This window comes from Pteropus medius, unplaced genomic scaffold (assembly GCF_902729225.1).
Source record: "Pteropus medius unplaced genomic scaffold, Ma_sr-lr_union100, whole genome shotgun sequence".
Taxonomy (NCBI): domain Eukaryota; kingdom Metazoa; phylum Chordata; class Mammalia; order Chiroptera; family Pteropodidae; genus Pteropus; species Pteropus medius.
Window position 1 is genome coordinate 5,110,645 of NW_024342469.1, and position 25,870 is coordinate 5,136,514.

Consider the following 25,870-nt stretch of genomic DNA (forward strand, 5'->3'; position numbering starts at 1 on the left):
GCCCACAGCCTAGACTGCCTCGCACGCCTACAGCCCTGCACACCCTGGCATGCCCTGGCACACCCACAGCCCTGGACCGCCGAGAACAAGCGCCTCGGCGTTTATGGAGTGAGAGCGGTTGGTGCTCGGCCTTTCCTCAGATTCAGATTCGAGGGGCGCCGAGTGCCCGCAGGCCTTTGCCACTAACATCTTGTCTGCTGCTTCAACCACCACTCAGAGGCAGATGTCAGCACCTCTGTCTTCCCAGAAGGAAAGGAGAGAGGCTGGGCTGGGCCCTGCCTGGGGGGGGCGGGCTCCAGCAGTGCCCTCAGGCCTCCAGTGACTTGCCAGAGATGCCGCCCCCAAGGGTTTGCAATCTCTGAAAAGCTGCATGAAATGTACATTTTATAAGAAAATAGTTTTGAAAACAGGAGATATTATAAGAACCCTAGACTCCCCCCTCTCCTGCTGCAGCCAGGAGTTAGAGGCTGTGATATTATGATAGAATAAAAAATATATCTGGGTCTTTGGCCCTGGCTCCCGGCCAGAGCTCCCATAACTGTAATTTCCTAAGTGGCGAAAGTACTGGAATCATCTTTTGTTTTAATATTTGGCCTCTGAACCCAGTTCCTAACACAGAGGTCCTAAATCCCTTGGAATTTCCCAGGTGACAGGAGCATCTTTTGTTCTCATGAGGGGACTCTGGGAGGGCTCCCGGAGAGCTTCAGGATGGGGGCCAATCCTGGGGGAGCAGAGGAGGGCCGGAGATTGAGGTTCCTCCCCGCTAGGAGAGAGGTGTGAGCAGAATCAGTCACAGCCCTGCCAACACTCTGACCTTGGGTCTCTGGCCTCCAGAACCGCGAGGGGATAAATGTCTGTTGTTTAACCTGCCCGGTCTGTGGGACTTTGTGACCGCAGCCCGAGGAAGCAAAGGCAGATTGTGGAGAGACCGGGTTGGCTGACAGAAGTGTCCCAGTCCTTTGCTCCGGAGTGGACTGGGGCTGTCAGAGCTTCTGGGGCCTGAAGTAAAGGACTTGGGGAGCCTGGAACACCAGCTCCCTTGATGTCGCCCCATCGCCCTGGTGTCTGGGAGCCTGCTGGGACTTCTTTTAGGTTAACCACGACTGCTTCAGAGGGACTGTCCTCAACACAAGGGTCCAGCCACCTGTCTGTCCACTTCCCCGCACCCTGTTCCCAGCCCTCCCTCCCTCCCGTCACACTCCCCTCAACAACTGCTTTAGTGTCCCTGTCACCGCTTCATGGGACCCCGGCCTGGCCTAATTGGCTTCCACAGCCTGGCCAGGGTTAGCCCACCCGTGCCTGGGGCGCCTCTGGGCTGCTCAGCCTTGTGGTCCGTCCTCGGGAAGCCTGGGCACACGGCTCTGCCCTCGACCTCCCCTCTCCATGGCAGAATTACAGGGAGGGGCAGACAGAGGCTCAGAAATGATATCTAAGACAGTCCCTTACAACAGGTCACAGACTGCCCGCCGAGGCTAAAGCAGCCGCAGGTTCTGTACTGTCCAGCACGCTGACCTCGCAGCAGCTGGCACAGCGGGCCGCACTGGGCCCGGGTTAGCCCAGGATGGCGGCTGGCCAGGCGTTCCACAGTCTCCGCGACTCCCCGCAGCCAGATCAATGCCACGACGCGCCCCACTCCCACGGGCTCTAGGGTTTTGACGCCTGCCTCCTTGATACTTTACAAACTGAAGTCACATTCACCGCCCTGCTTGGTCTGATCAGCCAATGAGGACAAAAACCCCAAGGCCTTGTCACCTGAGGAAACCAGGACCCCATCCCAAGGTGGCTGAGCCAGCGGAGTCGGGAATCACACCCAGGGTTTTGCACCCGGCTCGGCGCACGTTCCGTGTCACACGCCGTCTCCCCTGGGCTTTTCCTTCGCCTCCCGCGAGCTGCTCTCTGGAGCCCCCTCCTGGGCGGCCTGCCCACCCGTCTCTTCCACAGCCCCCGCTGCATTCCCTTTGTTACTCCGGTAAAAAAAAAATGTCTATTGATTTGTCTATTTATCGTTTCTCCTCCAAGAATGTAGGTTCCTACCTGGCCTCCCCCTCGCTTAACTCCCCGGGGAGTCTTTCCAGTGTGGGCGCAGGGGAATGGCGCCCCCAAGGTATGCTGGCCGGGGTACAGCCTCCAGGGGAGGGCTCGTCTGCTCCTGCTGGCCCAGGCGGCCGGGCACAGAGCACACTCTTGGTAAAGGTTCCCCGAACGAAACAAAATAAGAAAACTTGGGTCGGACACTGCCCTCAAGCCAGGGGACCACCAACTACATTCTCCATGTTTTGAAAAACATCTTCCAAGTCACTTGGCCTGTAGGACATCCTCCGACCTCGCCCTCGCCACTGGGCACCCAGCACACAGGACCAGCGCAGCATGGCTGTGACATTCCCCAACATTTAGTCCCAAGACGCCTGACAGAGCTCCCCATAGGTCGTAGCTTTCTGAGACGTGCTCTACTGTCTGACCGGGCACAAGCCGCTTGGCCTTTCCAAGTCTCAGTTCCTTCTGCTCTTAAATGAGGTGAGTCCAGGGTAGTGGGAAACTTAAATGAGATACCGTTTGCAAAGCATTTAGTAACATGCCTGGTCCAAAGCGAGCCTAGTCATTATCATTCCTCACCGAGACGGTGCCGATAAGCACAGCCTTGGACAGTGAGCCCTTGTCTGTGTCCACCTGTGTGGCTCCTCCCCGCACTCCTCACCCAGATGGGTGTTAGTCTTCGGGTGCCTGTGAGACAGAAGAACACTGAGTGCCTGCATCGGGAGGGGCGATGGGAAGGAGGGCAGGGAAGGGGAGGCTACCCCACATGGACGCGGGCAGGTGTGGAGGGGACATTCACATCAGCATGCGCACACACGTGTGCGTGTGCGTGTGTGTGTGTGTATGTGTGCGCTTGTGTTTTCACTCCTGTAGGCAACACACACTGACAGAGCCCTGACTACCAGGCACACTGCCACGTGACCAACCAGTCGTGGTCACCACCCAGGCCTGAGATTACTTACCGGGCAGGGAGCTGGAGTCAGGGGGAGCTTTCAGAGGAAGTGCAGACAGCTGAGGCCCAAAGGCGGAGCAAGGGAGTTAGCGAGGCGCTGGAGAGAGGTCTGGGCAGGAGACTCAGAGGGAAGACAGGGTGTGGAAGGCGAGGGTGTGAGCGAGGAGGGGGCCGGAGAGTGTGGAGAGGGCCAGAGGGCGTGGCTGGAGGGGGGGGGCGGAATGAAAGGCCGGTAAAGCCACAGCTGGGGCGTCTGAGTACCAGGAAGCCTGATGCCCAGAGAGAAACAGGCTTGGTGTGGATTTGCAAGTAGGAGATGGAAGCTTCCTCCATGCCCCAGAGATTTCTCCCCTCGGTGTCCTGAAATCCCCAGGCCTCCCCCCAATCCCGCCGCCTTCTCACCCAGTGGCGCCCACTTCTGCAGCATCTCCTCCCAGCTGAACCTGCGCAAGGGCTTCTTGGAGGCTTCCACCTGCAGCGCACGCTCTATCCTTTTCTGCTTGTGGGTCAGCAGGTTCTCTATTTCCTAAATATGTGTGGTTCCGCTGAGTGGGGGCAGGGCTCCCACCTGCAGACAAGGGACCAGCCCCTCCCACAGCCCACCCTCAGCAGCTCCTCAGCTGTGCACTCTCTTAGAGGGTGATTCGTTCTGACCCAGTGAGGGGTGGCACAGGACCAGCCCCTGATCCTTGGCTTTGTGATCCTGAGTGAGTCGTCTACTAGTCACAGCCAGCCCGGCCTGGCCTGTGGAGGGGGACAGCTGGAGGGTTCAAGTTGGATGCAGGAGCGGGAAGGCAATCTGTCAACTGCCAAGTGCTTGCAGAGGTGCGACATTAGGGTCTATAAGTCAGGAGCCCTCCAGGGATGGCTGTTTCATCTGGTTTAACTAATGCTGTCACTCCGAATGGTGGAGTAGACACTGGCGGGGAGGGGGACAGTTCAGGGGCTTCTAGCCTCCCCCCAGTGTACCCCTTTCCAGACCAACTCACTCTGGGAATGGCCTGACCTTGCTCACCATGCACTGCCTGGAGCAGCTTTGGGAAGTGACACTCCCACCCGTCGCACCTGAGCATACAAGACAGGGAGGACCAAACACGCACAGAGCCCCTAGGGAGGAAGACCCTGGGGACACCGTGTTTGTCAATTCAGGGGGTGAAATACACATAGAATCTAGAGGGGCAGCCGCCCCAGGCTTATGGGATCCTCACAATAACCTACGAAGTATCTGCCCATCCAACGAACATTTACTGAGCACTTACGTGTGCCGGGATTGGGCATGTGGTGATAAAAAGACAGCCATGGTTCTCGCCCTTACGAAGTTTGTGGTCACTTTCCAGACAAGAAAACTGAAACACGATGGAAGTGTCACAACTGAAAAGGCTGATCCTTCGGGAACGGAATGGCAGAAGCTGGCAGGGCACCTCCAAGCTCATCGAGCGCAACCTCCTCATTTTATAGGTGAGAAAGCCGAGCCCAGAGAGGTGAAGTGACTTGCAGAAAGGGAAGAATGAATCAAGAGAAGAACTTGAAGGAAAAGGGACTCAAACTTTTCTCTGAGAACACTGGCATTTCCTGAAATGTCTCTCAGGCTGGGGGAAGGGTGCTGACCAAGAGGCCAGGAGAAGAGTCTTCTGTGCCTTCCAGGCACCTTCCTCTCCTCCCCCCTACTCCCTGCACCCCCTCTCCCGCGTCCACACCCAGCACAGAGCTCCAAACCCTGGTGATGACAGGACTCCAGGGTTCTCTGTGACAGAGGGGACAGGAGATGTTGAAACACTCACCTCCATCAGGAATCTGCAGTGTTTCACCCACCTCCCGACCTCCCACGATAATGATTACTGCTGCAGTCTACACAGCAAACTGGCGCTAGCTAATGAAAGGCAGGCTTGCCCTGTGGTCTGAGGACACACTTCCCTCTCTTCCTCCTGTTCTTCCCACCCCACCTGGAGGAGCACCCGGGAGCACCAAAGTGAGTGCCCCCTGGGGGACAAAAGAGTAGTCATCAGGTACCCACTCCCAATCAAAATCCTTCTAGAACTTCCTCCCAGGGGCCGACCCACCCTCAGGCCAGGTAGGGGCCTGGCTCCTCTCTCCCTCCCAGGGGGCAGGGCTCCGTATTTGCAGCCAAACTTGGGGCTCCCTCTCTGGGGCCAGGAAGGCCCCTTGTTCAGACTTGACCACACAGAAGGCCACATTTCCCTGTCACACTGGGAGACAGCCACCTATGGGGGGCCATATGTTCCTCAGGGGAATTGACTGAAGCCAAAGGGCATAGTATCTGAAAGTCAATGTCTAATGAACCTCCTCATCCGTCTCCTGCAGTTCCCAGAAATGCAGGGGAAAGGTCCCTGTGTCCTAACTCCCTCTCTCTCAGCCCCACCCACTGCAGGATCCCAGCCAGGTCCCGGCCAAGGCCAAAGTGTACTCGCCGAAGCTGTGGGCCAGGGTGGACAAGCGATTCCATTTCAAGGCTGAAAGCATGGAGAGCTAGGTCTGGACGGGCCAGCCTTCTCCCGGAGTGCTCCGCAAATCCTCCCCCAGCATCTGGGGTACGCCCCTCAGGAAAGCAGCTGAGAGGAGCCCTAGCTCCACTGCAATGGTGGACTCACCCTCCAACCGCCCGCCCCCTGGAGGAAGTGAGTTCTTCTCGGCAGCCCTCTCCGGCTTTCCTAGTTACCCATGAATTCCTGGAAGAACTGAGACCAGACACAGGTCACTCCTAGGCCAGCATCGCTTCCTTGGCTACTATACCTCACTTCAGAGGTAAGGGGGGATGTCCCAGGGCACCCCCCACACACACACACACACTCTGCCTCTTACCATCTGCCACTCTTCAGATCTCACTCACAAAGTTTAGTTGACAATACGGAACACCGGGGCTAGAATGGGACGACACCCCATGACTCCCCAGATCCATGGCAGTGTGATAAAACTCTGAAACAGAGACGAGGGGGTAGGAGAAGGCACCCAGGTTAATTGTTTCCTCCTCCTCATTTTCCTGTCGTTTTGCCACCTTGCCTCTCAGCTTCCCTCCACCCCCATCCCACCTTTTGGAAGAAGAGGGATGATTCTGTCGAAGGAACTGGCATTGTCCAGCCAGCCGTGCAGGCAGAGAACTGGGGAGCTGTGTGGGGAGCCCCTGGCTTTGGCTGCGATGTGGTCCCAGGGCACAGCCAACTTCAGCTCCGAGAGAAGGCCTGGAAACAGAAAGAGCCACCCGCTCAGAAACGAAGCCGGTGCTTCCGGAGCCCCTCATCGGTGCCCCACGTATCCAGGGTGTCAGGGTACAAGGGGCTCAGATTCCTGTTTCCGGGAGAGAGCCAGAGGTGTGTGTGGGGGTCCCCAGAGGAGAGGAAAAAGAAACTGGGTCCCCTGGGAGGGTTTCACCACAGAACTTTCTAGAATAGGCTGGGGGGTTGGCTGGGTCTGGGCTCTGCCACTTGTCGGCTGTATAACCTTGGGCAAATTACTAAAACCTTCCTAGCCTCAGTTTCCTTTTCGGTAAAACTGGAGTAACAGCGTAATGACACTAGCCAATAGTTTTTGATTCTTCACTGAGGGCCGGATGGGGTGGCCCGTCCCCCCACATCCTCACAGTTAAGTTGAATCACAATTACCCTCCCTTTGCAGATCAGGAAACTGAGGCATAGGGAGGTGCAGTCCGTGCCCAGCGTCACACAGGGAGGACGAGGTGGAGCGAGGATTCGGCGCAAGCGGCTTGACCCTAGGACCCCTGCCATGACCACCCAGCACCACGCCGTCTCCCGCCTGCTCTGGTCAGGGCTGCCTTCTCCACCGCCCAGAGATGCTCTTGTTGGCCCTCCCCACCGAGCCGGAGCCCTGAGCGCCCCTAACCTCCATGCACTTGCTTCTCTGACTGAGGGCTCCCGGAACCCTGAGAGGCCACCCGCGTTAGTGTCTTGGGGCCACCATCACCCTCCCACTCCACCATCCCCGCCGGTCGTGCTCAGCCCACTCCCCAGGCAGTAGATGAAGGAGATGGCCTCGCTGGGGCTGTGGGCAGCCCTGGCCCAAGCTTCTCGCCTGGAGGGCCCGGCGCTCTCGGAGACACGCCTACGCCTTCCTTAGGAGCCCCCTTCTCCCTGCGCCCTCCTGGCAAAGGCTGTGAGCAGAGAGGCTGGGAGTCCGGGGGCGGTAGCCAAATGACCTCCAAATTCCTGGCTACACCCGGGCGGGTTTGGGAGTGGAGGGAGTGGAGGAGATGGCTCTGCTTGACACATGGGTGCCAGAACCTCGAGTCCTGGGCAGTGCCCACGGCAGTCCCCACCCACGCCTGAGACCAGGAGCTGGCAAATGCCCTGGGAGCAACCCCGGCGAGAGGGACACCCCCCTCCCCGGGTGCTCAGTGGCCCTCACTGTAGGGCTAAAGGTGGGGTGATTCTTTGTTTAATGGGTTCATGTTCACTGTGTTCTCACTGTTTCTGGGTCCTCAGCCGTGCCTGGCACCAACCGGCCTTAATATTTGTTGGGGACATGGAGGAACCCCTCCGCCTCCCCCAGGTGAGGAAGGATTGTAGACAATGACTTTGAGCTTGGAAAGGATCGAGAACCCCAAGTTATGAAGGGGATGTTTGGGGCACTAACTCCCGGATTAAAGGCACTAACAGTGCATCCTTTGAGTCTCTCCAAGTGGCAAGTCTAGGACAAGTGAGAGAGGTTGCTTTCTGTTCACCACTGTTTGTTGGTTGGAAAGTCTGGGAGTGAATCCTTGTGGTCCCTCAGGGGTCACAGTCCAGCGGAGCCCCTAACTGGTGAACTAGAACCCAGCAGGCTGAGGGCTGGAGAGAGAGTTGTTCAGCAGATTCTCTCTGGGGAGTTGAGGGAGGGAGGTGGGATAGGGGGAGGGGTGTGACAGGAGACCCAGGCCTTTGAAGATAGGGCATTAGGGTTCTGTGCCAGCGGGAGCCAGAATTCAGGGGACTTGATCGATGAGTGGAAAACGTGGGGCAAGGGCTGAGTGGGGGATCTTAATCTGAGTGGAGGGTCTGGGGAGGCTTAGAACTCGGGGAGATGAGACCATTTCTACGAGGGGCACATGAACAGAGGCGTCCATTCGTTCCAGAAATGCATGGCTTCCTTGATGAGTTATGAAGGAGATCGCAGCTCCCAGGGTGACAGGCTGGGTGCTCATCTCCCCCCAGGAAAATAAATAAGAGAAGTCACTTCTCGCCGGGTCCCCGGCGCCCCCTGCAGCATGGCGCCAGCTCTGATCTTAGGAACGGCTGTCGCCGCCAGGGTGGCGAGGTGGCTTCCTTGCCCGGCACCCGGAAGAAAGTGTGCTGTGCAGCGGGGCATCCTGTTTTCACCTGGCCCTGTCAAACCCACTCCCACCACTCGCTTCAGGAAACTTCTATTAATTTCTTAGTATTCTTCAGCTTTTTAAATGCATATTTGGTATATATGCCTTACTGTTAAAATGTACGGCTGAAACTTATGGGATTTTGTTAACCAATGTCACCACACTAAATAAACAAACAAACAAACAAACAAACAAACAAACAAATAAATAAATGATAAGTGAATAAGTAAGTAAATACATAAATAATAAAGCTAAAAAATATAAATGCGTATTTGGGCAAATCTTCCCATTTATCTGTCACTAGAAGTAGCTCGCTATATACATCATTCTGAACCTTAGCGGTATATCCTTGAACCTTTTCCACGATCAGAAGAAACCCCAAAGTTTCCTCAATTTTTTTCATACCTGTGTAATCTTCAACTGTCCACCTATAGAGGGAAAGTTGCAGCGTTTCCTATTGTTTGCTTTCTGGCAATGCCGTGATGTGTAACATGGTCAGGGGTAAAATGAACTCCCAGGGGAGGCAGAGCTGGAGCACAGCCTAAGCACATTCGTGATGTTGCCAGATGTTTCTACATCACCAGCCTGTCCCATCTGGCATGCTACCTGTGCTGGACAAAGTTACCTGCTTCCCCTGGGTCTCGACAGATAAGGAGAACACCCAACTTTTGGATTTGTGTCAATTTGGTAGGTAAGAAATTATAGCACAGAGACTCCCCCTCCAGGCTTTTGCTCACTCTCTCTCCCTCTCTCCCTTCTTATTTCTCCTGCTCAAGCCCTCCCCCTACCTCTGGCCCTACCCCATCCTAAGATAAAAAAGTAAAAAAAAAGAAAAAAAAATCATATCACGGGATGTTTATAATTAGAACTTCTCTTTTTGGATTAAGTCAATTTAATCTTTTTATATACTTAAGGGCCATTTGTATTTTTAAATGTCCTTTATTTTTTTTTTCTTATTTCCCCGATTTCTTAGAACTCTTAATTATTGGAGAGATTAGTTCTTTCTTTGTGACATGAGATGTAGTTTTTCTCAAATGCTCATCTGACTTTTGAATTTATGTATTTATTGCCATGCAGAAGTATTTTTTTAATGTAGTCAAATCAGTCAGTCTTTTCTTATTTTACTTCTAGATTTGAGTCATCCTTAGAAAGGCCATCGTCATTGAAGTTATGGGGCTTTCTGGAACAGCAAGGGCACATGAAAGGAGCTTGGGAAATTCTTTGTTATGAATTAATAGATAAAACAATAAGAATACGCAAACCTGGGAAAACCAGTCCACCTCCAAAATTGTATTTTTCTTTCGAGTAACTCGGAGTGCCCGTGAGAGTGCTTTGGGATGCTTTGGGGCCTCTGGTCTCCAGTTTTAGGGTAGAGTCTCTCTCAGACTGCATGAGTCAGTCTCTGGGGAGGGGGGAACGTTGCTGATATCTCGTTTCTGATCCACTTGTGGGTCGATTAGTTCCACGCTGTTAGAGAAAACTGTTAGAGAGAGAAGTCACTACTCCATGCAAATGTACGCCCAGTCACAGGGTCCCTGACAAATGGGGACCGGCATTGGCTTGACCTCAGGACGGTCAAAGTAACCTGGCTATAGAACTTTTACTCCCCTTAGTCTGAAGATAAACGAGCCCAAAGAACTGCGAAGAAAACTTAAATTTGACTTAATAGGTTAGTAGGTTTATTGGTGGTTTTTTTTTTTTGAGTGTCTTATAGGTTTATTTCTTGCCTGTGAGATATCTGCATGAAAATTTGTTGCCTCTCTCAATTTTTTAAAGCATTTTATTTTATTAGCAGGTTTATTGTTAATAGTCGTATGGCTGTAATTCTGAAACACGTATATTGTAGAATTGATCAAAGGAGTAAATGTATTGAATATAAAGAAGTAGGCAGGAACTCAGGTCAAGAGACATTCTACAAAATAACTAGCCCCATCTTTTCAAAATGTCAAAATTGAGAAGGACCAAAGAAATGCTAAGACTGATCCAGATAAAGGAAAGCTAAAGAGACGTCACAACTAAAATGCAACAGGTGATCTTGGATTGGATCCTGGACCTGAAAAGTTCTTACTACAGAGGACAAGAAGGACAAGGGACAAAATCTGAATAAAGTCTGTGGATTGGATAACAGTATTTTATCAATGTTAGTTTTCTGATTTTGACACATTGGCATTGTGGTTACGTAGAGAATGTCCTTGGTTTTAAGAAATACATACCAAAGTTTTTAGAGGTTAAGAAGATTTAAAAATAAAAATAAAAAAAGACAGGGCAGATCCTCTTTGATTTGGGCATGGATTCAGGAATGCTGGTGCAGCAAGAGCTGAAACCTGGCTGGCAATGGCCCAGCCTGGCGTGACTGAGGGGCTGGTGACCAGGGATCTTAGCAGCCTGAGGGTGCAGAGGAGGACTTGAATGCCTGAAGGTGGTGGATGGACACCCTGTGGCGTGCCCGGTCCTGGTGACAGGGGCTTCAGGGTGAGTGACATACTCCAGGGCAGCTTGGCAAACTCTCTGGAGCTCCTAAAAACCCTTTGCTGCCACCCGGTCCTGGGGCTGGCAGCACAGTCCTCGGGACCCCACCACATGTAGTCATAAGAGCGCTCCAAGCTCCACTGCCCTCAGGCTGAGGTGGCTGCCAGCCTGCCTTGTCCTACTGACCTTAGACACAGTGATCTAAGCACCCTCTGCCAGGCAAGCTCTTCCCCCCTCCCTTCCCCCTCACACCGAGGGGCAGCACCTGACCTGTTCCCTAGATTCCTAAGGTGAGGAGGAGGTAAAGTGACTGCGTATATTTCTCCTCAACACACAAAACCCCTTTATGAGGGGCTAAGGAGCAAGCCCTTTCTGAGAATAACCACAGCTTCTCTTTTAGTTCTTCTGCCCCCGGGGACCCTGGGTTTTCATCTCATTTCAATAAGACCTTAAAAGTTACAAAATAGAGTTCACCCAAAACAACAGCTCTTGACTCAATGAGACCAGCTCCCGTCCAAAACTCACCCTTCTCAGTGATATTCAAACTGTATTCAAGCTGTGCAACCACCTGACAGGCTAAGGTCACCTTAACCCTTTGTCGTTGGGCGGGGGGGCGTCCCCAGGGAGTCCCTGGCAAGGGGTACACAGAGGCTCTTTACCATCGGGTGTGACATTTCAGCAGTTCAGCAACTGGTACAGCCAGCGCGCACTGTCAGCGCAGCCACCCCTGCCCTCCTATTGCCTTGTGTTAGAAAAGGAAGCTGCTTTCTTCATGCCAGATGTCCAGCTGGAGGGGCTCTTACGGTTCATCTGTCCTCAACCCTTATGTTTTCAGATTCATCAAAGAAACATTTCTGGAGCCGGTGGTTTGTGGGAGAACATATGCTGGGAGCTAGAAAAGAGAGACATGTCAGGTGTCATTACCATTAGACAGTCCATGATGACAGGAGGGAGAAAAGGGCACAGATTAGAGATTCGGGAGATAGAACAGGCTGAGGAAGGGGGAGGAGTTTGGAGGAGGTGGGCATCAGGCGAGTAGGTCAGAATGATGAGGAAGCTGAAGGTAAAATTCATTGAGACAGAGACTGCAAAGAGGTACTTGCAGAAGCTATAGTGAATGTACCAGAAATAGGACATGTAGCTCCAGAATTGCAGTAACAGCGCCAAGAAGGAGGAGCCCCTTCTGTGTTCCCCAAAATGTCAGGTGCACCTCAGTCAGTTCCCAGCAGCCTGTGATGGAGGATACGTGTGCGTCTTCCTCTCTTGCTGCTTCAGTCCTAGGAGCTGTGTCAGCTTCTTGCATTTACTCATCTTGCTATCTTCCTTAGCTTGCTCTTCCTTCCAGGCCAGCATTGCCCTTATTGTTTTCCTTGTTAAAGTCCCTCCGTTGAAAGGCCTAGTTTTTCTGTTTACGTAACCAGAGACTGGTTGATACCATTACGTACTCGCCTGGTTGATACCATTACGTACTCGCCAGATTGGAAAACGTTAAAAAGTCTGATAGTACCAGGCATTGGGTAGGACGTGGAGCCATTGAAACTACTGGTGGTGGTGGTGGTGGTGGGGTAATGGGAGGGAAGGTGTGAATTAGGACACTTTGAAAGGTTTTATCAACTACTAAAGCTGAAGATTGATACTTTGTAACCCAATAGTCCCTCACCTATGTATAAAACCTAGAGAAACTGGAGCACGAGAAACTGGTGCACGCGCCTATCAAGATGTGTGTACAAGTAATAGCGCTTGTGAAAGCCAAAAGCTGTTGTGGCTATTGTGAATGATGCTGCTGTGAACATTGGTGCACAAGCTCACCTGTCTGAGTCCTTGCTTCTAATCCTTTCGAATATACACCCGTAAGTGGAATTGCTGGATCAAGTGGTAGTTCTGTGTTTAACCTTTTGAGAAATGGCCAAATTATTTTCCACAGTGGCTGCACCATTTGACTATCCCACCAGCAATGTACAGGGGTTCCAAATTCTCCACATTCTCGACAATACTTGTTATAGTCTGTATTTTTGGTTAAACCATCCTAGTAGGTTTAAATGGCGTATCGTGTGGTTTTGTTTTGTATTTCCGTAATGTCTAATGATGTTGAGCACGTTTTCTTGTGCTTATTGGCCACGTGTACAGCTTCTTTGGAGAAATGTCAAGTCGTTTGTGCATTTTTAAATTGGATTGTTTTCTCTGCTGGGCTCGTGTTTAGAATGGAACATTTAACAAGGGAGCCGTGGTATGACCATCCACCCCTGCAGCCTAAGTAGCAGGGGAGAGGAATCAGGTGTGCAGAGAGCGGAGGAGAATGAAACAGGCTGCCCTGAAGGAGTGCGCTGGGTGTCGGGTGCGGTACCCAGAATCCTACTAGGGCTGAGGCGCCGTTCCTCCAGCTGCCGGCGAGCGTCGCTGTGACGGCTCACAGCCGAGTTCCCGCCCGAGACTTGCCCTTCCCTGAAGGGAGCTGCCGTGTGCAAGGATGTGCCCTGGCCAGGGCAATCGGGCCAGTGACCTGTCCGCGCAGGGGTACAGAGGGCTGGCCCCCTTTCCTTGATTCAGGAGAACTCTGAAGGGCCACCCCGGCTCCTGAGGTCCGGGTGGAAGTGGCTGAGATTCCCGGGGGCGCCACAGCACAACGTCGGCCCGGTCCAGCTTCTCTCACTCGCTCGCCCGCTGCTTCCCGGGAGCGCTCGCTGCCCAGCCGGCTTCGTGCGTGCACGTCGCGGAGACTCGGTTTCTGTTTCCCAGGGAACCCAGCCTACGACAGGAGCCTTTCGGTTCAGAGGGGCTGGTGGCCTAACAACTATGGTTGCCATGACGATGCCAGTAATTGCTCCCAGTGCGCATCTCTGCCTTCTTGCTGGGTGCAGCGCGGGGCCTCGCTAAGTTCACGTTCACTGAATGAAACATAGTTTGACAGAGGTCGGGTGGCAATTTTTCTGGCCTCGGGCATAGCAGGGCAGGTCCGGTCGACGTCGTGAGGGAGGTCAGGGTTGGCCTTGGCACCTCGTCGTTTTTTGGAATCTCCCTCCCACGGGTCCCCGCGCTGGCCTCGAGACGGGACACGAGGGGCCTCACGCAGCCTGACTTCGTTCATTCCACAAGGGCTGAGCGTCTACGAGCGCGGGGCTCCGTCCTCTCACGCGTGTCGCCATCACAGTGTCCTGGACTGGCGTCCGTCCCCTCAGATGCCTGCGGCCCGCGGCGCCCCCGAGCGGTCCCTACCGCCAGCTGCACTTACCCACGCTCGGTCGGCGGGGCTCGCGTTCCTTGCGTCAGGGAATTAATTCCTCCCCAGGTGAAACAGCAGCGCCGACCCCATTTGAGTCTGGAAGGGTCTCCGGGCCGAAGGCCGCACAGATGCTGAGAGGCCCTCACTCGAGCTCCAGAGAAGGCTCCATCCGAGCCGCTTCTGTTGCTACTGCGGAGACAGAGGTATTTCATTCAATCCCACGGCCCGGGGCCCGCGGGCGAGGGAAGCGCTACCCGCGGGCTGAGGTCGGATTCAATTCGACTCGATTCTCCCGCCGCCCACCAGTCCGTTCCGCCCTTCGGCTGGTTTCGTGGCGCTGATTTGCTTCCAGGTGCGCAGGGGGCTCGCGGAAGGCGGGGCGCACGCGGTGATCGTGGGGAGCAGGAGGACGGGCGCGCGGGGGCGGCCGCGCGCTCCGGGGAGGCGGCGGGGAGCGTGACGTGAGCGCGCGGGCTGCGGGCACGCGCCCGAGGCGGTTTGGGGGAGCCTGGCGAGCGCGCGCCCCTGGCATGCATCCCGGGGCAGGAGGAACGGCTCCCAGCCGCGGGGCCGCGGAGCAGAGCTGGGGGGTGTGTGTGTGTGTGTGTGTGTGTGTGTGTGTGCCGGCGTCTCCTCACTGCGTTCCCACCCTTCGGGGCGGGGCGCGACTTGTTCTGGGGAAAGCGCTTCCCGAAATGAGGGCGGCGGGGTGGCGTTTGTTGGGGGCTCTCCAGGGCGAGTTAGAGGAAGACCCGCCGTTCCCTGATTTCGGCCCCTGGTAAGCGGCTTGGGCGGCGCAGGCGGTGGGCCGCGTGCGAGGACGGAGGCGGGCGCTGCGGGGTTGAGGGTGAATGCGAGCAAAAAGGGAAAGACGCGGCGAGGGTCGGTGCCCGGTCCGCACCGCCCGGGCGTGGCACGGGACCCCAAGTTCTCAGCACCGCGCCGCCCCGGGAGGCGGTGAGGGCTGCAGCACCCCCTGCCGGCGCGCCGCCTTACTGCAGCCCGGCCCGCCGTCCTCCCAGGCCGCCGGGGGGACGCGGGCGCGCGCCGCCAGAGCGTCCAGCTCATTTCAAGACCCGCTGCCCCTTCCTACCTAACCGCTACTTGTTTGGACTTAATTCAAGAGAAAGGGGCAGAAGGACCCTTTTTTTCCCTGGCGTGAGAAAATGGTGAGAAATACACATACACTTCTGTGAGGAGTTGCAAACGTTTTCTGTTTAAGGACCGCTTCGGGGTCAAAGATGCTAAAGATCGTCTCTTGCCACTTTACAGTGCCTCAGGAGGAGCTTCTCTTGTCCATAGGATTCGATTATAAAACATTTAATAGGAAAAGTCTAAGAAGCTGCTTCCTGAAACATCTAAAGGGTATTGACGCCGGCACTGGCTCAGCGAATTCTTACCCAAAAGCTGAGCCCCGATTGCAACATAACGGGCAGTTTTATACAGTCTTGTCATTCCTACACAGCTACAGAGATAAGGAAGAACATTGGTTGGTCGGCAAGCTATGAGAAAACTGAAGTTAGCCGCAGAGTCCTTGGAAGGTGGGGTGCGGGTGGCAGTCAGGAAACGAACTTGTCGGAGCAGGAAATGGTCAGGCGGGGCTAGGCTGCCACACTAGCTCTGCACCCTCTTTGCTTTCTTCAGTTACCCCGGTTTGCAGTTATTTTCTGTTCGTCTGTGGTCTGTTTGGCCACTACTGACTTACCTTTAGTCTGATTCCCCAGCATCAGGCCGGGGCCTGGTACGGAGCTGGCTCTCAGCGTAGGTGCGTTGGAGGCAGGAGCCCTCTTAGAAGCTGTGTAAGGTAGGACCTGTTTCCTTATGGTTTTCTGGCTGACTCTGCACCCCGTGTCTTTCCCAATCCCCCACCCTGCCGAGATCTCCTCTAACTCCCACGATATTCTCCAGTCTACCTGGAAGCTACATTGTGCCCTCTGTCTGAACTGGACTTACATTCAGTGCATATACGTATATTTTTTTCTTATTTTTTTTTTAATTTTTTTAGGCGAGGCAACCCTTGGTTGACTTCACAGATTGCAAGGACCTTGTCAGTTTACAATCCCTTATTTTTTTATTTTTTACTCCTACAGCACTTGGTCTTCCTAGGTGGTCTCCCATAAAGTACTAACCAGGCCCCACCCTGCTTAGCTTCTGAGATCAGACGAGATCGGGTTTGTTCAGGGTGGCATGGCCGTAGACACAGTGCATATATTTTTTGACAAGCCACCAAATCCTTTCCAAGAATGTTCTCGAATCAAGTGTGCAATGAGAAGTGACAGCATACGAAGGGACCACAGCTGGGCTCTTCCACTGGCTAGCCAGGTCACTCCGGATTGAGCACTCTGTCCTCATTTGTGGAATTCTTAGGAATTATTAGGTATGTGAAGAATAAATGAGATCACAATAGATGTTTATCGAGCACTTGCTCTGTGTAGCATGGTTCTTAGAATTTCATTCGTATTGAATCATTTAATCAATGAGATAATGCCAGTAGGATGCTTGGCTCAGTGTGTAGCATAAAATAAATGGTATAGATAAAAAGTAGCTTTGAAAAATTATTCAGCGAGAAAAGAGATCACAGATGTAAGCTTCTTGGTGCTACTTTAGCCTGTTGGAGGTACGAGTTATCACAGCAGTCAAAATTTTTCCTTTACTACGTAGGTGAAAACCGACATAGTGGTTAAAGGTTGCATTTTTAATTGCTTTTTAAGCTTCTTGGTGTGATGTATTTTAAGCTTAAGAATTTGTCAAGTCATTATTGTAAGCTTCATAAATTTCATTTGAATAGTTATATTTCATTGTTATTGATTTATAATGCATAAATATTTTTTAAATTGAGCTAAATACCTAAAACTTATTGTAGGATTAAATAAAATAACATATACAATATTTAGTTTTGATACAGCAATATGTGCTCAATATATGACAACTGTTATTATTATTACTATTATCAGCTTGACCTCTGAAATAAACAGTTAAAATAAAAACATCTGTGAGAGATATAACTTATTTTAAAATATTCTTGAATTAATTAGGGCCAGTAAGTACAATGTGGAAACACGAAATGGGAGATACCAGTTGCTGTTGTTCAATAGAATATTCTGAAAGAATGTCTGTTTTCTAAAGGAGATAATGTACACCTGCACAGCTCCAAAGAAACCTGCTAGGTCTGTGGCTACTGTGTTCTAGACACAGGCCTTCCTTGGGAAAGTTGTGTATTTAGTTTTGGTATCTCTCAGGCTTTTAGCGTTTTAAGCACCTGTTGAAATGAGTAATCAGAAATGTTTCAAAATATGTGTTACTCACGAGAACACTGGGTGAAGGTTGCAGGATTTTAAATTTTGCAAAGGCAACAAGTCTCCTATCTATAAAAGTTCGTTTATTTTGGAGGCTGGCGTGAGTTGGTTTTATGGGTGCTTTGCTTCTGTTTATGAAGACGTTTCATAATTAAAGATAAATCTAATTATGAAAAAGAGGTGTGTTTATTTAAATGCCAAGTGTACCCAGTTTCCATGAATTTTGGGTTTTGTTTTCCTTTCTTTTGGTAGGAAGATAAATTACTGAAATTTTAAACAGGAAGCGTGTGAGGGAAACCTCTGTGCGTGTCTGTCTTTGTCTCCCCTTCTTTCTCTCTCTCTCTGGCCTCTTTTCCTCTCCCGCCCACCCCCTCAGACTTTATCTTCCTCCATCCCTCTTCCCCTGTACACATTTTTTGTTTCGTTGTCTTTTTTAGAAAAACTTAAAACAAGTGACGAATGTTTTCTCTTTGGCTTAAAAGGACTATGTGCTCAGTGCAGTACTTTATTTTTTCAAATGTGAACAAATTTGTTACCAAGTTGCCGAGGATGCTGTCTTCACGTCTTTATGGACAGATTTGCTCTGCCTGAGACAGCGTGAGGATCGGGCCCGGCTAAGGCCACTCACTAGCTCTGTGATCTTGAGCAAGCTACTCAACCTTTCTGTGCCTCGGGTTCTTGTCTGAAAAATGGGTACAATAAAGTCTCACTCCAGAGAGCCTTGAGGGCAGAATGGGTTAATCAGATCAAGGAATTAGAATGTGCCTGGCATTCAATACATATATCCTAAAATTCTTACAGTATTTGTTCCTTGACTTTGAAAAGCATGGCCGAGCATGTTTCTCTTTCCTTTTAAAGAGAGTTATGGAAACTCTATAACAGACAAGGCCGAGAGTGCACCTGGTGGAGCGTGGCCCCTCCCACGCTGTCCCCAGCCACCCAGGCCCACACCCGGCACTTCCCACACTTTCTCTTGGTGAGCACGTGTCAAAGACAAAGCCAGACATTAGCGAATGTGGTAAAAACAGGTGCTGTTCTGTCACCGCTGCACTGGGGACAGAGCTGAGCTCCATTCTGACCTGTGCAGAGGTGACCGGGCATTTTAAAGGGAAAATGAGGGAGGAGGGAGGGGAGCAAGTCAGAGAAGTGGAAAATTACAAAAAGTGAGTAAGAGGGTTGGTCGGTGCCCCTGCTCCAGGCCAGCTGTGTCTGTTAACTGGCAATTATGGGAGTTAGGTTTCTGCCCTCCCACTGAGACTGGGGGACCAGGGGCCCTATCCCTCCTCATGGTGATGTTCCAAATGAATGGCCTTCAGGTCCTTGACAGTGACACTCCTGGGTTGTGGGAGACACACATACGTGTCGAAGGGACAGAGGAAAGACTTACAATTGTAAACTTTCTAAAATAACTGCTCAAAGAGGGGGTTCGGGGTTTATCTTCCAGTGTTGGCTGAAACGAATGGTAAATTTTCGGCAGCCTGAGCCTTCTCAAGTGGGCGTTTTGAGGGGCCGGGGTCCTCATCCTAGGGACAGCCTTGAGCTGCTGGAAACCACGCTAGTGTTCATCTAAGACGAACACTAGCCAAAATCGATTATTGTAAAAGTTGCAGTTCTCATAGGCCAAGGGCGAGTTCTAGAGGAGAAGGGGCTCCCAGGAGCTTGGCTAGAGTTTGGTCGAGGACAGAGAGGCTTTGTCACATTCCATAGCAACCCTGCAGAGCTGCCTCCTTCCTTTTCGTGGCTCATGGCCCCCTATTTATTGATGGACATTTGGGGACAGTGTGGTGAAGGTTTCATAAACCCACACTATCTTTAAGAAAACAAATTTAAGATGAAAATTGTTTTATTTTTCCCAAAAAATGATCAATGCAACATGTAAAGAAATAGATTCATAATCAATCTGAAGTTGAGTTGGTTTTTTTTAAAGACTTCTGAACTAGCACCCCTCTCCTAGGACTAACCTGTGTGGTGAATGGATTATTACCTCAGACGCCGAGCCCTGCTGCCTGGGTTCAAATCCTGGCTCTGACACTGAAAACCTGTGTACTTGTGACAAGTCACTCTTATCCTCCCTTTGCCTCAATGCCCACATGTGTAAAATGGAATACTAACCTCAGACAGCTATTGTGAAAATTTAGTTAGTTACTCCATGTAAAGCCCTTAATAATTTGTTAACCGGCTGAATCCAACATTTTCCCTTCCTCCCACACTCAGGCCTAGAGGAGCACTGGGAAGGATCAAGGATCGCAGCGTTGTGCTTCTGAGTCTCAGTCTGCAACATCCATCCTGTTTCTATACCTTGAAAACCTCTCCAGAATTCACTGATCATTGCAAATGTACCTATTCCCTAAACCTCTTGCTGATCGCACTGCCCCGCCATGAGGATCCTATGTATATCATCGAATTTACTTTGGTTCTGCGTGTGTCACAGCTTTTGGGTTCTTGTCTAATCTTAGCTCCCCTTCTTTTCAACCCTCCCAACTCAACAAACCTACTATAAGCATTTGATGAGGGTCTAGGCCTGTGTGGGACACACAGATGGAGTAAGATGACGCTTTCTTTCACAAAGAGCATATAGTTCCATTGTGGCCACTAGATTCTAAAGCTTTTCTCAAGCAGCAAAGGAGATAGCACAGGTAACTGGCTTGTTTTCAGTGCATGTCCTGGCATTCTGGAGGAGTCGATATCTTCAAGAAAGGAGGGATGGGTTTGAGATAGGTCTTCAAGGATGTTTAGAGTTTGATAGGTGGCCTTGGCAGGAGGCAGGTGGCTGGGGCAGGATGAGGAGCCAACTTGTCTATGGAGGGAGAATTCCTATTTGGGGTTGGAGAAATAGGGTGGGACCAAATTATGGGAGGGGGCTCTGGAAACTAAACAGCTCTTTAGATATGACGAGAGAGGAAGTAGCCCCTGTGTATCTTAAACAAAGTCTTAGGTAAGTACAGCCTACTACGACAAGGCCCTGTGCCGGATAAGATCGGTGGAATTGTGAGCCTGGAAATTTTTCATGAGAACCAGCTTATCTCGATTTTCATCCTTAAAAAAAAACACTGACTTGGACGTGGTTCCATAGTGTAGCGGTTAGCAAGTCTGCTTTACACGTAGAAGGTCCTGGGTTCGCGCCTCAGTGGGGCCACGGTCCGTGGTCTACAGCCATGGTACTCTGAACAAGCCCGATCCTGTCTGATCTTGGAAGCTAAGCAGGGTCGGGCCTGGTTAGTACTTGGATGGGAGACCACCTAGGAAGACCAAGTGCTGTAGGCATAAAACAAAACAAAAAAAACCGCTAACTTCTACTACACCAGTCACACCTGATACTGGCCTTTCTTTTCTGGCGGTGTTTCTTCCGTGAATCAGGACCCGGCATGTTCTCCCTTTCAAAGGCACATTGCCGTTACTGAAGAGTTAGGCGTTTGCTCATTAAATATTGAAATCCTACTGCATGCTGGATACTGATGGAAAGGGAATCCTACTGCATTAAGGGCTACAGATAAACAGGGATGTACAATGTATTCTCATTTTTGTGGACTCACTGTCTGGTTGCAAACTGATGTATAAACACATAGAGTAGACCAGGAGTTGGCAAACTTCGTCTGTAAAAAGCCAGATAATAAATATTTTAGGCTTTGCAGTCCTACGGTCTCTGTTGCAAGTTCAGCTCTGTCGCTGTAGCATGAAAAGCAGCCATGGACAATAAATACCTAAGTACATGAGCACAGCTTTACCTGTGGACACTGAAATTTAAATGTTGTATAATTTTCATGTGTCACAGAATTTCCTTCTTTAGATTTTTGTTCAACCATTTAACAACATAAAAACCACACTAAATTCACAGGCCGTATAGGAACTGGAGGCAGACCAGCCCGTAGTTTGTTGACTCTTGCGGCAGACTGTGATAAAGATGCTAAGTGGACAGAGCAGGCAGAGGATGCTTCCAGGAGGAGAGAATTTTACACAGACTTTGAAAAGTAAGCATTCGTATGCCTGGGGTCAGTTTGCAGGGTCAGGGCGGGGGTAGATAAGGACAAAGGAGGAGCCATTTTCCAGGCTCCTTGAGCAAGGACAAAAGGACGAAAAAGCCTGAAGTGTGTGGCACGTCGGGAACCATGAACGGTTGGTGTGGCTTGAGCACAGGTAACAGGAAGCAGGGGAGTGGCTGGAAGTGAGCAAAGACATTAGGCTAAGTTTTACGAAGGGCCTTTATTGGCATGCCAGAGAGTTTGGCTTTTATTTCATAGGCAATGGAAACCTGGGAAGTTTCCCAGGAGGGAAGTAGTTCAAAGTGGATCTGTGTTTTAGGCAGACATTGGGGACAGGGGCACAGAGGCTGGGTTAGAGGAGGGGACCCGGGCGGGGCTGTCCTGGTAGCAGCTGGGGAACTGGGCATGATGGGGAGTCGTGAGCAGAGCCAGAAAGGAAAGAGGCTTTACACAGAGTGCAGGGAGTGAAGCCAAAAGCTGGGAGCCAGATATACAGCCTGGCAGGGCATTGCCTGCAAGAGCTGGACGAATCTTTGGGGGAAAAGATGTCATTTTTTAAATGATAAAAACAACATATAATAATTGTAAAAAAGTGAAGCAGGACATTTATAGAGAGAGAGAGTCCTCCCTCTAGAACCAGACATTCGGAGATTTACAGAAATGGGAGGCAGTGCCTTCCCCGTGTGCGGGAGGGGAGGAGGTTGGCGTTTCCTTAGGCCTAAGACCCTGCTCGGCCTCCATGCTCTGCCGGGCTGGCTTTGTCCTCTCCTCAGGGCTCCCAGCCCGTCTGCTTCCCTTTCCATCAGTGCGTGCTCGTCGCACTGGACATTTCCAGTTCAATTTCTTATCTATGTGCCTCTTTGTCTCTTCCACTAAACGGGCAGTCCCCAAGCATTTTGGTTTCAGGACCCGTTCACACTCATAACGATTGAGGACCAGAAAGCTGAGCAGGGTCGGGCCTGGTTAGTACTTGGATGGGAGACCACCTAGGAAGACCAGGTGCTGTAGGCATAAAAAAAAAAATCGAGGACCCAAAAGAGCTTTGGTTTATGTGGATTACATCTAATGATATTAAAGCTGAGAAATTTAAAAAATATGTATTAATGCACTTGAAAATAATAATAATGTCTACTGAATATTAACATAAATAGCATGTTTTTACGAAAGATCATTATTCTCTAAAACCAAAAAAACCTATATTGAGTAGAGTAGTATTGTTTTCCATTTTTGTAAATCTCTTTAATTTCTGGTTAAGAGACATAAAGCTGATAAGACATATTAATTACCTATCGGTGCCTTTGCTCGTAAGGTTTTTTTTTTATGGTAAAATATATGTAGCACAAAATTTACCATTTTAGCCATTTTTAAGTGTAGAGTTCAGTGGCATGAAGTACATAGCCACTGTTCTGCAGCCACCACCACCATCATCTCCAGAACTTTCTCATCTCCCCAAACCGAAACTCTGTTCCCGTTAAATATTAACTCTAACTCCCCATCCTCCTGCCCCTCTTCTGCTTATGGTTTTGTCCACACAACAGAGGTGGCTATCCGCTTTCTGGAATAATTTTTTTCTTCTCCCTAATTTAGATTTCCAGATCTACTGTTGGTATCTACTGTTGGTATCACCGAAGGCAAACATTTTGAATGCCTCTACGTGAGGCCTCGTGCTGGCACACAAGCAGCACGGGACGTTCTGTGCCTTCAGGTAGCTTAGTTTTAGCTAGATGGCAGTGTCAGAAGATCAAATGCAATTTGTGTGAAAGTACGTATTCATTCAGAAAATGTCTATCGAATGTCTGCATTTCATTGATTGCAAAATGCCCGTTTTTTCACATTCTAACATCTCTCAAATGGGGATGAATTTTACTATCAATGGATATCATATTTTAATCATCAGAGGTTTTTTTCTTTCTTAGTGGTACATAAAATAATGGTGCATTTGATAACCGAAAGCATCTTAGGTACGAAGGAATACAGTTTGTGTCAGATGCCTTTCAAAGTGCCGATGATACTACAGTGATCAAAAGAGACAAAAAGTACAGCGGATGATATATAGCAGGCACTCACTGGATCTTAGTTCCTTCTTTCTTTTAAAAACCGGCAAGCATGCACCTAAAACCCTGCTTAGGACTTTGTGCATGGCTGTCCCCTCCTCCACGGACATTTGCTTAGGCATTTGCGGTCTTGGATACAATAGGATAAGTGCCTTCTGCTGAAAAACAAAAAAACTAGTATCTTTCATTTGGTTGGCATTCTGCGATTTACACAGCATTTCAACATGCATGATTTAACCAATATTTGCTGATTGAGTGAATTTTCCCATGGGATCACAGTATCCCTTTGAGACAGACCGGTGAAGTTGCATCACCATCTGATGCGGACGAAGGACTTGTCCAAGGTCACCCGCAATAACCCAGGTCTGACTCTGGTACTGATACACTCCATGTCCGGCTCCTGTCAAGTGTGTCTTGTGTCTGACCAGTAAATATGCGGGAAACCTTAGCCTTTCTTCTTCTAATCAAGGGTCGATTCTGAGATACCACCCAGCTTCGAGGTAAGTAGAATAGTTCAAGGTAGAGGCTACTTTTTCTGAAGTTTCAAAATAAACCATAGAGCCTTCTGGCCGGTTCATATATTCATAAAACAACTTGTATTCCTCAGAGGTAAAACGGAAGCTTTTATGGAGAAGGAAATGGGATTAAAGATAGTGAGACGGGGACATACTTAGAGGGCATCCCGGAAGCTGTCGCCAGGTTCCACGCGGTTCCTAGCGTTTGAAGAAATGTGTGCAGCATCACGGACTCTGCGCTGGTCGTGTCGTGGGGAGGGCTCTGCGTTACTGGCAGGCGGTACAGGGGATGTAGTTTACCCTTTAAAATGAAAAAGCTTTTACCGTGTGCCAACTGCAGCACGGATGATCCGCGGGGTCTCGAGCGATGGGAGTTTCAGAGCTGCCGTTCCTGTCCTTTCGTGTTTGCCTCCTTCACGCTCACCTCGCTTTATGCTCCCTTTTGCTTTCGTTTCTTCCTCAGACTTTCCCCACCCTTTCTGACCCTCTTCAAGTCAATCCACTACTCCTTTATTATCGAGAAGAACCACACGAAGCGGAGAGCGAGAGGGCCTGGCGGGAACCTGGCAGGTCATTAGTCCTTTGTGCCCGGGGAGGGGGACAGGCATCCATTCAGTGAGTGTGGAACAGGTCCCCCTCCGCCCTCATGGGTGACGCTTTCCTACTCACCTTGGGTGTTGTCAGCATCAAATCTGATCAGGGGTGTAAACTGTTAAATGCTGCATCAGTGGAAGTTCTGAAATACGACATCTACTATCATATTCAGAACCAAACTTCTATCTTAAAACAGATTATATTCATCTTTCCTGATTCGATGTCAAAAATTTCACAAACTTTTTGGTCGTTTGGAGAGGCCGGCATAATTCTAAACTGAATCAAATGGACAAGCCCAGCAACTCAGACAATCTAAGATGCTACATAATGTTTTCTGTGATTTAAATACAGAACAGAAAAGGATCAAGGGAAAGAGGCCTAAGAGCTGAGAGTATCATCTACTGTATTCCAGCTCGTAACAAATTTATACGTGATAACTTGATTTTCTGTGAAGTCCTAATGAATATATTCATGATTTTCTTTCTTTGGATGAAATTAACATTTCTGCATGAACCAGAAATTAATTTTTTAATTTTACCTTTTCTCTCCTTTGGCAGCAATTTCGCATGGCTTTGATCATGCCTGACAGCTCCCCGCTTTGTATCTCTGGCTGGAACCTCTCCCCTGAATACCCTCTTGCGCCCAGATGCCTCATCAGCATCCTCGCTTGCACGTTCATCTCAGACTGTCCCCCGCCCCGTCCCCAACATGTCTCATCTTGCCCGCAGGCCTGCTGTCTGTCAGTGACTGCGACACCCCCCTGTCGCTTAGGCCCAAACCCTTACACTCACCCTTTCTTCTCTCTCCTCTCTTACCCCAGAATCAGTCTATCCTGAGATGCCATTGGCTCTGCATTAAAATAAATGCAGAATCTGTCCACTTCTTTCTACTTCTGCTGCGGCCAGTTGGAGCCACCCCATCTCTCGTCTGAAATACTGCCATCATGCCTCGGCCTGTCACCCCGCTTCTCCCTTTGTCTCCCAAAATCCGTTCTCAACACAGCAGCCAGAGTGGTGCCCTGTTCAGAATCTCGCAATGGCTCCTTCTTTCCCCGTCAACGCCAGCATCCTCACACGGCATTGCGAGTCGCCCTCGGTGTGCCACTGGTCCCAGTGCCTCTCTGAGCTCATCTGCTGACCTCGATCTTGCTTCTTGCCCTCCAGCCGCGTAGGCCTCTGAGAATACGCCCAGCAGATTCTGTTCTGGGCCCTGACACCGCCAGTCCCCTTTAACGAGCGGGTGCTCGTCTCTCCTAGTTTTCTATGTGACCGGCTCCCGAACCTCCTCTGCATCTTGTCCTAAATGTCACCTCCTCACCAGGTCTACCTTGAGCACTTGACTTAAAATCGCTCTGCACTCCAGCAGCGAGGTCCCCCTCACACCCCCATACCGTTCCTTTTTCCTTTATATTAACACTCTCTAAGTAGCATGAATAA

The 25,870-nt window shown here is 50.5% G+C and overlaps 1 protein-coding gene, 2 long non-coding RNA genes and 2 pseudogenes across 3 annotated transcripts in view; 2 read left to right on the forward strand and 3 right to left on the reverse strand.

The window, feature by feature from the left end:
- Positions 1-1,452: 1,452 nt before the first annotated feature.
- Positions 1,453-6,938, reverse strand: SERHL2 (serine hydrolase like 2). Its single transcript, XM_039863015.1, is given in 8 exon segments — positions 1,453-1,540; positions 2,668-2,721; positions 3,403-3,512; positions 3,615-3,730; positions 5,371-5,457; positions 5,807-5,920; positions 6,034-6,183; positions 6,842-6,938. Coding segments are annotated over 8 exon segments (816 nt in total).
- Positions 6,939-9,995: 3,057 nt separating this feature from the next.
- LOC120602928 (uncharacterized) lies at positions 9,996-12,224 on the reverse strand. The gene is made up of 2 exons (XR_005652916.1): positions 11,899-12,224; positions 9,996-11,667 (listed from the first exon to the last, which is right to left on the reverse strand). It is a non-coding gene; the product is annotated as an uncharacterized LOC120602928 (long non-coding RNA).
- Positions 12,225-13,228: 1,004 nt separating this feature from the next.
- LOC120602929 (uncharacterized) overlaps positions 13,229-25,870 on the forward strand; it is a 35,201-nt gene continuing 22,559 nt past the window's right edge. Inside the window, exon 1 of the long non-coding RNA XR_005652917.1 lies at positions 13,229-14,198. This is a non-coding gene — a long non-coding RNA (uncharacterized LOC120602929). The remainder of the gene's footprint in view (positions 14,199-25,870) is intronic.
- On the reverse strand, positions 16,077-16,194 carry LOC120603080 (uncharacterized; annotated as a pseudogene).
- LOC120603086 (uncharacterized) lies at positions 20,437-20,555 on the forward strand (annotated as a pseudogene).